The sequence below is a fragment of the Otolemur garnettii genome, unplaced genomic scaffold, assembly GCF_000181295.1.
Source record: "Otolemur garnettii isolate 467f Iridium unplaced genomic scaffold, OtoGar3 scaffold00145, whole genome shotgun sequence".
NCBI classification, from domain to species: Eukaryota; Metazoa; Chordata; class Mammalia; order Primates; family Galagidae; genus Otolemur; species Otolemur garnettii.
The window spans coordinates 1,843,595-1,855,227 of NW_003852540.1; the positions used below are offsets into that span (position 1 = coordinate 1,843,595).

The 11,633-nt window shown below is 42.6% G+C and overlaps 1 protein-coding gene across 1 annotated transcript in view; it reads left to right on the plus strand.

The window, feature by feature from the left end:
• ZZEF1 (zinc finger ZZ-type and EF-hand domain containing 1) overlaps positions 1 to 11,633 on the plus strand; it is a 148,937-nt gene that overhangs the window by 83,570 nt on the left and 53,734 nt on the right. Inside the window, exons 29-33 of the mRNA XM_012810946.2 lie at positions 1,867 to 2,332; positions 3,550 to 3,714; positions 6,952 to 7,071; positions 7,833 to 7,994; positions 10,143 to 10,272. Of these exons, the coding sequence (XP_012666400.1) occupies positions 1,867 to 2,332; positions 3,550 to 3,714; positions 6,952 to 7,071; positions 7,833 to 7,994; positions 10,143 to 10,272 (1,043 nt within the window). The remainder of the gene's footprint in view (positions 1 to 1,866; positions 2,333 to 3,549; positions 3,715 to 6,951; positions 7,072 to 7,832; positions 7,995 to 10,142; positions 10,273 to 11,633) is intronic.

The window sequence follows — 11,633 nt, forward strand, 5'->3', positions numbered from 1 at the left end:
TTTTTTTTTTTTTTTTTTGAGACAGAGTCTCACTATATTGCCCTTGGTAGAGTGCCATGGTGTCATAGCTCACATCAGCCTCTTGGGCTTTTTTAGCAATTCTCATGCCTCAGCCTCCCAAGTAGCTGAAACTATAGGTGTCCACCACATTGCCCCACTATCTCTTTGTTGCAGTCGTTATTGTTATTTAGCAGGCCCAGGCCAGGTTCGAACTTGCCTGCCTTGGTATATGTCACTGGCACCCTAACCACTCAACTATGGGTGCCAAGCCAGTAATGTTATTTTTAAAACTTTGTTTTTGAGACAGAGTCTCTCTCTCTGCTGTCCAGACTGGAGTCCAGTGGTGCAATCATATTAGTTCACTGTAACCTTGAATCCCTGGGCTCAAATGATCCTCCTGCATTAGTTTCCCACATAGCTGGGACTGCAGATGTGTGTCCCCATACCCAGCTAACTAAAAAGAAAAATTGGCCGAGTACAGTGGTTCACACCTGTAATCCTAGCACTCTGGGAGGCTGAAGTGGGTAGATTGCCTGAACTCAGGTATTCGAGATCAAGTTGAGCCAGAGCGAGACCCTGTCTCTAAAGAAAAATGGCTGGGCATTATGGAGGGCATCTGTAGTCCTAGCTACTTGGAAGGCTGAGGCCAGAGGATTGCTAAGCCCAAGAGTTTGAGGTTGCTGTGAGCTGTGACGCCATGGAACTCTACAAAGGACAACAAAGTATGATTCTGTTTCAAAAAAATAAAAAATAAATAAAAATTTTTAAAAAATTGTTTTGTTTTATTTTTAAGAAAAGGGTCTTGTAGTTTTTCTGAGGTTGGTCTTGAATTCTTGGCTTCAAGCAGTCCTCCTGTCTTTGCCTCCCACAGTGCTAGAGTGCTGGGATAATAAGTATGAGCCTCCACACCCAGCAAAATTTTTCTTTGTACTTTTTTTTTTTTTTTTAGAGAAATATACTGAAGTTTGTACAGATGAAATAGTTTGGGCTAGAATCTGCATTTAAATAATCCAGAGAGTGTGGAGAGTTGGTAGGGCTGAAACAGGATTGGCCCTGAGTTCATTATTATTAAAGCTTCCTGATGAGTCCATGGAGGTGTCTTTATAACTCTCTTTCTATACGTTTGAAAACATGCACAGTAAAACTTGGAGAGATTTTGATTTATATAATGACATAAAAAGTGATTCTATCATCAGTAGAAGTGAACTTTTACTTTATTTTTTTCTTTTTCTTTGAGACAGAGTCTCACTATGTTGCCCTCGGTAGAGTGCCATGGCATCACAGCTCATAGCAAACTCAAACTCTTGGGCTTAAGTGATTCTCTTGCTTCAGACACCCAAGTAGCTGGGACTATAGTTGCCTCACACAATGCACGGCTATTTTTTTGTTATAGTTGTCATTGTTGTTTAGCAGGCCTGGGCCAGGTTTGAACTCGCTAGCCCAGGTATATGTGGCCAGCATCCTAACCACTGAGCTATGGGCTCCGAGCCAGTGGATGAGAAGTTTTGTTTGTTTGTTTGTTTTCGAGACAGACTCTCACTCACTATGTCATCTTTGGTAGAGTGCTGTGGCATCACAGCTCACAGCAACCTCAAACTTTTTGGCTTAAGCGATTCTCTTGTCTCAGCCTCCCACTTAGTTAGGACTGCAGGTGACTGCCACAGTGCCCGGAGTTGTCATTGTTCTTAAGCTGGCGCCGGTCGGGTTTGAACCTGCCAGCCTCAGTGTATGTGGCTGGTGCAGTAACCACTGTGCTACAGGTGCTGAGCCTAGATGTGAAGTTTTAAATAAATTGTTCTCTGTCTCAAAGTAGGCAATAAATTCAATTTTGCCTTTTTTTATATTATCTTTGTTTTTTATGTTTAGCAAAAGAATGTATTCAAAAGAGTCTTCTACTACTAAAATTTCTGCCCATGGGCATAAGTTCAAAAGAAAGCTGTGACCAGTTGGTGACTACTGATGAAACTGATCATCTCCAGCTACTTGACAAGCGCCAGAGGACAAGCTCTATGGTGGAAGAGCATTTCCAAGCCTCAGCATCCCCCACCGAAGTGGCACCCTCTCCTGGACACCAGAGTCCTGGCTTGGATGTTCACCCGAAGCTGCTGCCCAGCAGTGGCCCTTCTGCTGCTGAAGGGTCCTCTGCTATGGTAGAAGAGCCCTTGTCACCTTCCACACCCACCCGGCGGCCTCCCTTTACTCGGGGGCGACTTCGGCTACTCTCCTTCCGATCAATGGAGGAGGCCAGACCGGTGCCCACAGTGAAAGAGAAATATCTTGTGCTGAAGGACATCATGGACTTCATTAAGGATCAGTCGCTGTCAAGTGAGAGGTGAGCCAGGCATTACTTTCTCTTTTTAAGCCTTAAGTACTCAGCCTAGTCAGAGCCTTAGAGCTCATGTTAAAAATGGGCACTAATATTTAGGATAGACTAAGACTTGTTTTATACTATTCAAGAAAAAAATTAATGATTTCCTTTAAAGAAGTATTTTTTTCACTTAAGATTTGTATTATTGACTAAGGCGCCAGCCACATACACCAGAGCTGGCGGGTTCGAATCTAGCCTGTGTCAGCCAAGCAACAATGACAACTATAACCAAAAAAATAGCTGGGCGTTGTGGCAGGTGCCTGTAGTCCCAGCTCCTTGGGAGGCTGAGGCAAGAAGATCACTTAAGCCTAAGAGTTGGAGGTTGCTGTAAGCTGTGACGCCAGGACACTCTACCAAGGGCAACACAGTGAGACTATGTCTCAAGAAAAAAATAAAAGATTTATATATTATGCTCTATGTAAAGTATATTAATAATGTACTGTTAGAATAATAAAAGGAAGCATTTATTTTGGTAGCTACCAGTCATAAATTTGTCTTATTTTAACCCTGGGAAACATTTAAGATTTGACAGTTTCTTTTCTTTTTTTCTTCCTTCCTTCCCTTCCTTCCTTTTGATACAGAGTCTCACTTTGTCACCCTGGGTAGAGTGTCATGGTATCATAGCTCACAGCAACCTCAAAACTCTTGGACTCGCCCAGCTGGTTTTTCTATTTTTTTAGTAGAGATGGGGTCTCACTCCTACTCAGGCTGGTCTCGAACTCCTGAGCTCAAGCAGTGAACCTGCCTTGGTATCCCAGAGTGTTAGGATTAACAGAGTGTGAGCCACCATGCCCGGCCAAGACTTGATATTTTCTGACAGAATTATTGTTGTTGGTCTTACATCTTTGGAAGTGTTGTGTGTTTTAAACTAGTGAGGATTTTCCTATCCTGAGAATTAAAGCTTTGTCTCTGTGGGGAATTGAAGCTGTCAAAGTTCCTTTTTAATTTTCTAGTGGGTTGTTGGACTTCTGGACAATTGGTGTGAACTGATTTGTGATGCTGCTGAGTAATGACTAAAAATAGTAAACAGATTCTGATATTATTCCAACATGGAATAGCTAATACCTCACAGTAGTATTTCCTTTTTATTAACATGTCATCAAACCTGGGTGGAGGACAAATTTTCTTTCTGTTGCCACTCAGGAATTTGCTGGGGTTTCTGACTTGAGTTCTGTCTCTAGTGTTGTGAAGGTTCTTGCCTTGAAGAAAGCTCAAGCCCAGAGCATCCTTGAAGTCCTGAGGATAATTCAGTATTGTGCAGAATCCCTTGGCCAGCCTCATTGCTTCCATCCACCTTTTATACTTTTCCTACTGGAACTTCTGACCTGCCAGAAAGATTTTACCAAGTAAGTGCCAATGACAAGTCTGTAAGGAAAACAAACAGAGGTCATTTACAGGAACCCTAGTTTTCTTCTCTAATTAATAACTGCATCATTTACATGTAGGATGCATATTTACATTTTTGGTTGATTCATTCTCTCATCCTTACTTCAGTAAGTAAGTACTGAAACAGGAACATATTTATTCCTCCTAATGAGTTCATCAGCTTTATTTTACCAGTGAGAATTGTATTCCTCATATCCTATACCCATCTTTTGCTCCTGGAAGCTGTGAGCTAAATGTAATGCTCATTTACAGTAATGACATTCATCTAAGAACTCACGAGAAGTGTCTTCTATGCCAGGCATAGCTGTGGACAAGGCAGACAAGGTCCTGTTCTATTGGAGTTTTTTTTTTTTTGAGACAGAGTCTCACCATGTTGCCCTCAGTAGAGTGCTGTGGCGTTACAGCTCACAGCAACCTCAAACTCCTGAGCTCAGGTCATTCTCCTGCCTCAGCCTCCCAAGTAGCTGGGACTACAGACCCCCGCCACAAGGCCCAGCTATTTTTTTTTTGTTGTTGTTGTTGTTGTTGCAGTTGTTTAGCTGGCCCAGGCTGGGTTCAAACCTGCCACCCTCAGCGCCATAACCACTGTGCTACGGGCACTGAGCCTCTAATGGAGTTTTATTATTTTGAAGAGAGAGAGAAAATTTTTTAAAAATGTCAGGTAGTGACATTATCATGTGGTGATTTAATACAAGTGACCTAGTTTGGATGGTCAAGAAAGGCAGGCTAAAGAGATGCCATGTAAACCCAGAGATGAATGACCAGCTGAGGTCAGGGGGAAGGACATTAAAACCAGAAGGAATTATGCAAAGGTCCCAGGGTGGGGAATGAGCTTGAGGAACAGAAAAAAAACCAGCCTGGCTGAGTGGGAGGGGAAAATGGGGGCAGGGAGGTCAGAATGTTAGGCAGAACCCTTATCACCAGAAAATATTTGGGTTTTATACTGAGCTGTAGATGGGACACCACTAGAGATTTTTAAGCCCAAGAAGAGCACACTTTGATTTATGTTTGTAAAGATGCCTCTGGCTACTCTGTGAAAAATGATGGAAATAAGAAAAGCAGTTAGGAGACTGTTGCGGTAGTACTAGAGATAGGAAAGGATAAGATTAGTGATATATTTTGGAGGTAGAATTGTCAGGACTTATTGATAAATTAGATGTAGAGGGCAAATGACAAAAAGGAATCATGGCAAAAGAAACCCCCAGGTGGAGTTTTGGAGTTTCTGCTTGAGCAGATGAGTGAGCAGTGATGCATTTGACTGAGGGAAAGATTATGGAAGAAACAGATTCGGGCAAAAATCAAAAGTTTTGTTTTAGCTGTGTTAAGTTTGAACTGCTTTTTTGACATCAAAATAAAGATATCGAGAAAACAGAGGTTGGAGACTGAAGTTCTGCATAGAGGTTAGACTAGGGACAGACTATGGATGCTTTCAGCAGATGATATTTAAAGCCAAGAGACCTCCTAGAGACGGATAAGAAGGGGCCCAAGACTGAGCCTTAGTGAAGCAGTGCAGAAGAGCAACTGAGTGAAGGAGATCAAGAAGGCCACTGAGGTAGATCAAAAACCAGGGGATGGTGGTGTCATAGAAGCCAAAAGAAGAATGTATCTCAGAAGGTAAGAATGCTGAGTTGTGTCAAATACATGATAGTTTGAGTGAGAAAAACACACACTGGTCTTGGCAACAATATTACTGGAGCCATGGGGCCGAAAGCCCAGTTGGACCAGGTTGAGAAGAAAATGGGAGGCTAAAATCAAGTGACTATAAATAATTAGTTAAGAAATTTGGCCTTAAAGGGGTGTAAGAAATGGTGCAGTAATGGGAGGGGAATGTAGGGTCAACTGGTAAGAGATAGTATAGCACTTTTGTGTGCTGGTGGGAATGAATCAGTAGTGAGGAAGAGCTTACTGTGGTAATAGAGGGGCAGTTTACAGTAGTAGTTATATAAGTAAAGAAGTTGACCTTTGATGGAACCAGGAGGGCACTATCCATGGTAGCAGGAAGAAACAGAATCAGTAGAGGTGCAAGTTGGTTTGTAAATTTGGTGGTACAAAGATGAGGGGATGCCTTTGTATCATTTTTTTTTAATAAAATAAAAGGATGGTCGTCAGTGAAACAATGAAGTTTGAGAAGGAGGCAGTAGTGATTTAAGGAGAAGCGAGAAAGTTTTAGATCAGCAGTTCTCAACCTGTGGGTCATGACCCACAGCAACTGTATTAAAGGGCCGCGGCCTTTGGAAGGTTGAGAATCACTGTTTTAGATAGTAATGAAAATTGAGAAAGCCAGCCTAATGGATTGCCTGACAATTTTGAGTGCTTATTGGAGAACCTTAACTATGAATTTAAAGTGATACCGGTCAGCAGCATTCACCTGTCTTGATAGAGGCATAAAATTTCTCAGGCAAACACATGGAGGAAGGAAGGAAGGAATAGGGGAGGAAGTTAGTGTTTGCTAAGGTGTGATTATGGGCCGTGGAGTCTAAGTTGAGACAGGAGTAAAGAGAAAGCCTGGTGGGAGTAGAAGGTGGTGATTGGGAGGCAGTGTCCTGGGCTGGGGCTCACTGGCGTGGAAGAAAAGGCTGTGCAGGAGTACTACCGCGATTCAGCAAGAGTAAAGCTGGGATCAGAGTAGGATGCCCTCAAGTCAGTATTCAGAGGTGACACCATCACATGATGACATGGTCAAGAAAATGACCATCACACTGGGATGGCTAAGGGCATGGAAGACAAGATCACTGGAGGTGAAGGTGACAGAAAACTGAGAGAAAAAGGAATGGAGGCATCATTCCCAGGGATGTTGAAGTCACCAAGGTGGCAAGGATCAAAGTAGAAATGACAGTGAGGTTGGTGCTAAGGTCATCAACAATGGGGGCAGAGAGGTGGCATGATTGTGTGCAGAGGGTTAAAGGAGGTAACTTGTGAAAAATACTTAACACATTGTCTGGCACTCAAGTAGTGGTGGGAAGAGTGGTTTTTATTCTTACAAAGAAAGAAAAATAGTTGTTATCTCCATACTTCGGCTGGGTAACTCTCTTGACCTAGTCAGATGGATTCTCTGTCTTTCCAGAGTTATTGTACTTGTATTGAATTCCTGTGCCACTCTATTCAGCTTGCTTCTTCTTGGCTCTTTTTCATGTAAGAAATAATGATTAAGTAAAAGATGTGCTGATAATTGAGTTGGTGATTTTCTCTGTTTCTAGTTATTTTGGACACTTGGAAGGCTGTGGTGCTGATCTGCACAAAGAAATTCGAAATGCTTACTATCAACTTGTTCTGTTTTTGGTCAAAGCAATTAAAGGATTTGGTAGCATAAATGACAGGTACTTGATAACTTTATAATTTCTTTCCTTTTTTTTTTGTTGCAGTTGTCATTGTTGGTTAGCAGGCCCGGGCCGAGTTCGAACCCCCCAGCGTTAGTGTATGTGGCCAGCGCCCTAACCACTGAGCTATGGGCACCGAGCCATAACTTTATGCTTTCTAAAGAAAAAAAAATTTTTTATTTATCAAAGAAACACATATTCTATTAAAAATACAGAAAAGCACAAAGAATAAAAATAACCTCTAATCCTTGCCATATAGAGGTAATCACTAATGTTAACTTAATATATTTTCTCCTAGTCTTTTTTTCTATCTGTGTAGATGGGTCTGAGTTTACCTAAGAATATATAATCTATGATTTTCAGTTTTTGGTGTATTAGATACTATGTGTAGTTTTTAGAGCTTATATAGAGCCGTTTCTCAGCCTTCTCCTTAGTGGTTTAGACATAAACCTCAAATCAAACAGTTCTTCTGTAAATCAAAATTGCATAACGTTGACTAATCGGGAGCTGGCCCTGAAATTGCTGTTTACTGGGAGATGACTTTTATCGCTCACTTCCACTTCCACTTCCGGCTGGGTGGAAACTAGAGTTCTTTTGCGTAAGCTTTGAAGAGTGTATGGAGTATGAGAAATTTGAAAGGAACCCAAACCAGCAGTGTGGAGTTCCTTTCTGCTTTCCAATGACAAACCAGACCACCGACTTGGGTTGTTTTTGTTGTTTCTGGGCAGCTTGGATAACTGTCACCTTCATGGCCTCTTTAGGTCCCTGCTGCCTGCCTTATCCTGTGTTCAGACAGCCCTACTTCATCTTTTGGATATGGGCTGGGAACCTGGTGACCTTGCCTTCTTTGTTGATATTCAGTTACCAGAACTCCTCATGAAAATGTCACAAGAAAATATAAGTGTCCATGACAGTGTGATCAGGTAAGAACACAGTGCTCACTGTATGGTTCTGAAATCCAGGGATCAGAGTGTGAGGGGTGAGAGCACAGACTGTCGTGAGACTGTTTACATAATGGCTTTGCCACCTGCTAGCTGAGACTAGCAGGCTGTCTAACCCCTGTGTGCTCAGTGTCCTCATATTTAGCACTGGAGATAATAAACAGTAGCTGCCTCTGAGGCTTGTGAAGAGCACATGAGTTATACCATGCAGTGTTTAAAATAGCATCTGGCACGTAGTGGTGCTGGGTGAATCGTGGGGGTGGTGTGGCTCCTGTGAGCTCTGAACTTGAGGATCTTCTGCATTTTTGGAGATTCTATAGCTTGTTGAATTGGAGAATTCTTTTCTACACTTTTTATTACATGTATGTGTGATGTTAGCTGCTATAACCTTTTGCATATTATAAGGACTTAAGTTCTGAGAAAAAGTAGTATGTGAAGTTTCTTTTCCTTGGCAATTTTTATTTTAAGAGATAGGTTCTTGGGCGGCACCTATGGCTCAAAGGAGTAGAGTGCCGGCCCTATATACCAGAGGTGGTGGGTTCAAACCCCACCCCGGCCAAAAACTGCAAAAAAAAGAGATAGGTTCTCACTATGTTGTCCAGGCTGACTTTGAACTTCTGGGCTCAAGCAGTCCTCCCACCTCAGCCTCCTGAGCAGCGAGGATTACAGCCACAGTGCCTGGCTGCTTTCTAATTTTGATGATGTTTCTCCACTCTGCTCAAGTCCACTTACCCCTTACAGCACTCGTGTGTATAGAAAGGAGAGAGAATAGAAGAAGAAAAGCAAGTGTTAAGAGAATTGGAAGGAAATGAATGAATCAGCACTTGGATAATTTTCACTCTCTCAGAAGAGAAATTCTGAGAAAAGGGGACAGAATTAATGCTGCCTCCTTGTTAACTAAGCTTGGCCATCACCCTGCTGTCAGAGGGTGCTGTTGGTAGAGAGAGGGGGTGCAGCACTGGGGGGTGCAGCACTGGGGCATCAGTGTGCTGATTCTTCAGCTATGAGCCTACTCCTTTTCTCAAGCTCTGTCTGCACCTGCGTGATACCACAGGTATCCTGCGTGGAACCACATTCTTCACACCAGTCCCTCACAGCACCTAGCCCAAGGCTAATTATGAATAGGCCTGAAATCATTTTGTTGGAATGCATCCATGAGTGAATGTGTATTTGTTGCTTGGTAAATACTTTTTTCTTTTTTGATGCAGTCTCACTCTGTTTCCCAGGCTAGAGTGCCATGGCATCAGCCTAGCTTACAGCAACCTCAATCTCCTGGGTTCAAGTGACCCTCCTGCCTCAACCTCCCTAGCATAGCTGGGACTACAGGTGTGCACCACAATGCCTGGCTTATATTTCTTATTTTTAGTAGTGATGAGGTCTCACTTTGCTCAAGCTAGTCTTGAACTCTTGAGCTCAGGCAATCCTCCCACCTTAGCTTCCCAGAGTGTTAGGATTATAGGTGTGAGCCACCACACCTGGTTCAATTGGTAAGTATTTTGCATTTGCATTCAAGGAAATCTTTTTGTGTTTAAAAATTCTGGTTGCTAAGGTAAACTGTAAACCAAAATTTTGGAAGTGTATAATTTTTCATCTAACAGGATCCTGTGAGATTATCTACCTGAAACTTTATTTGAAATGAAGAAAATGAGGACCAGGGCTAAGTCATATGTCAAGGTCTTATAGCAGCTAGTGGTAGAACTGAAATCACAGAACTGGTCTCCCGACTCTTTTCTCATGCTGATTCTGCTAGTAAATACTGAGCGTGTCTAAATCAAACTTCTTTTTTATTTTTAAAAAAAATTATTTTATTCAGCCCCAGCACCTGGCATATAATAGGTTTACCACAAGTGATCGTCTAGTGGAATTATGCCATGGGGATACAAACGTTCAAGCCCTGATCTCTCCCCTATTGTAGTCTAGTCTACTATGGAAAGGGCTTCTCCCTTTTCCTTGGCATATATTTATAAAATACCTGACAAATCCGGGGGCTTTAAAAAGCAATTGAACTTTTCTTCTCAGAAATTTTTTAATTCCCACTATAATAGACCCCCAGAACATGGAGACTGCTAACCAGTGCTTTCCTTGGTTTGGGGAGAGGCATGCTTTTCTTTCTTTATGTCCTTCTTTCAGCCAATGGAGTGAAGAAGATGAGCTTGCTGATGCCAAGCAGAACTCAGAATGGATGGAAGAGTGTCAGGATGGCATGTTTGAGGCCTGGTATGAAAAAATAGCCCAAGAAGATCCAGAGAAGCAGAGGAAAGTAAGACCTCTCAACTAGAGTAATCTGAAGTGATTTGCTAGGAGTTTGGAGAGGGGTCTTTTCCTGGGGGGAGTGCTGGCAGGCTGTCTCTCAGCACCCAGGTGGCATTCAGTACCCTAGTGTCTGATTTTTAATCTGAGGGGCTTTAAATCCTGATCTGACCACACTCAGAGTGGCTCCCTCCCATAGAAAGAACCACAGGAAAATTGGCTCATGAGACTAATGTACAGTACTAGGTACTATTAATTTAAAATGAGAAGTAGGATTGTTGGTGGGCCTAGGTGCTAGTGTCCTGGAGCAGCACATCCTCTTCCTGTAGGCAAGCAGCAGTGTGGGAAGCCTGGCTGCCACATTGCTCCTAGCTCACCAGAAGGTGGCCTGCTGAGCTTAGATCAGCCCGTATATGTGAGTTACATGCTTTAGACAGGTAAAGGCATCAGGCTTGGGTAGCCTGCCACATCTATATCCATGTTAGGTGTTATGTTGACCACAACCACAGGTGGTAGGCATCTGCTGCCTCAGATTCATTCATTTTCTAAGTATTGAGTGCCTACTCAGTGCCAGCCACTTTGCTAATATTAGCATTTCTGCAGTATGTGGTTGGAACATGCCACTTGGGCCTTTGTGGTTGTTCCTATCTTATATATTAACATCTCTTTGGGGAGCTATTCTCTGGTTCTAAGGTGACTTGGCATATTTTTTGTGGTCTACTACTATCTGGTGGCTTACTGGTTTAGTTCCTTCATTTCTAGGCCCTGAAGATCAACTATACTGTAATCCCTAAGTACTTTCCAGTAAAACAATTTGTTTGACCATGAAACAGTACACTTAGTATCTCCCCAAAGTTTCCCTGTAAGTGCCAGGAGCAGTGCTCTGTCTCGTATGTCTGGGAGCACTCCCGCTATCCAGCTGAGCATCCAAATCAGGAATGTGGGTGTTGATCTTAACCCTTCCGTTTTACTGACCCAGTGTCCTGTCCCAACATTCCTTACTTCTGCCTCGTCAGTACCTCTCACATCTCCCCCACCTTTCTCATCCTCCTGCTTGGTTCCAGCCCTAATTACCTGCCATGGGGTTACTTTAATAACTTTGGGTGTGGTCAGTCTCCCTGAATCTTTGTGGTTTAACCTTTTCCCCTCTGTACTGTGTTCTACATACAAAACCATTGCCAGTTCATAAACCCTTGTCTTTCTTGCCCCCATTTGCCTCCTATAGAACTTGTTGTTCTTTCTATCTGACATGCCTACCATGCCTACCCTACCCAGCAAATGCTTCTTTGTCCCTCTGGTCTCAGCAGAGAAATTATCTCCTTTGGAATATCTTTCTTGACTCTTTTTTTTTTTTTTTTTTTTTTTTTTTTT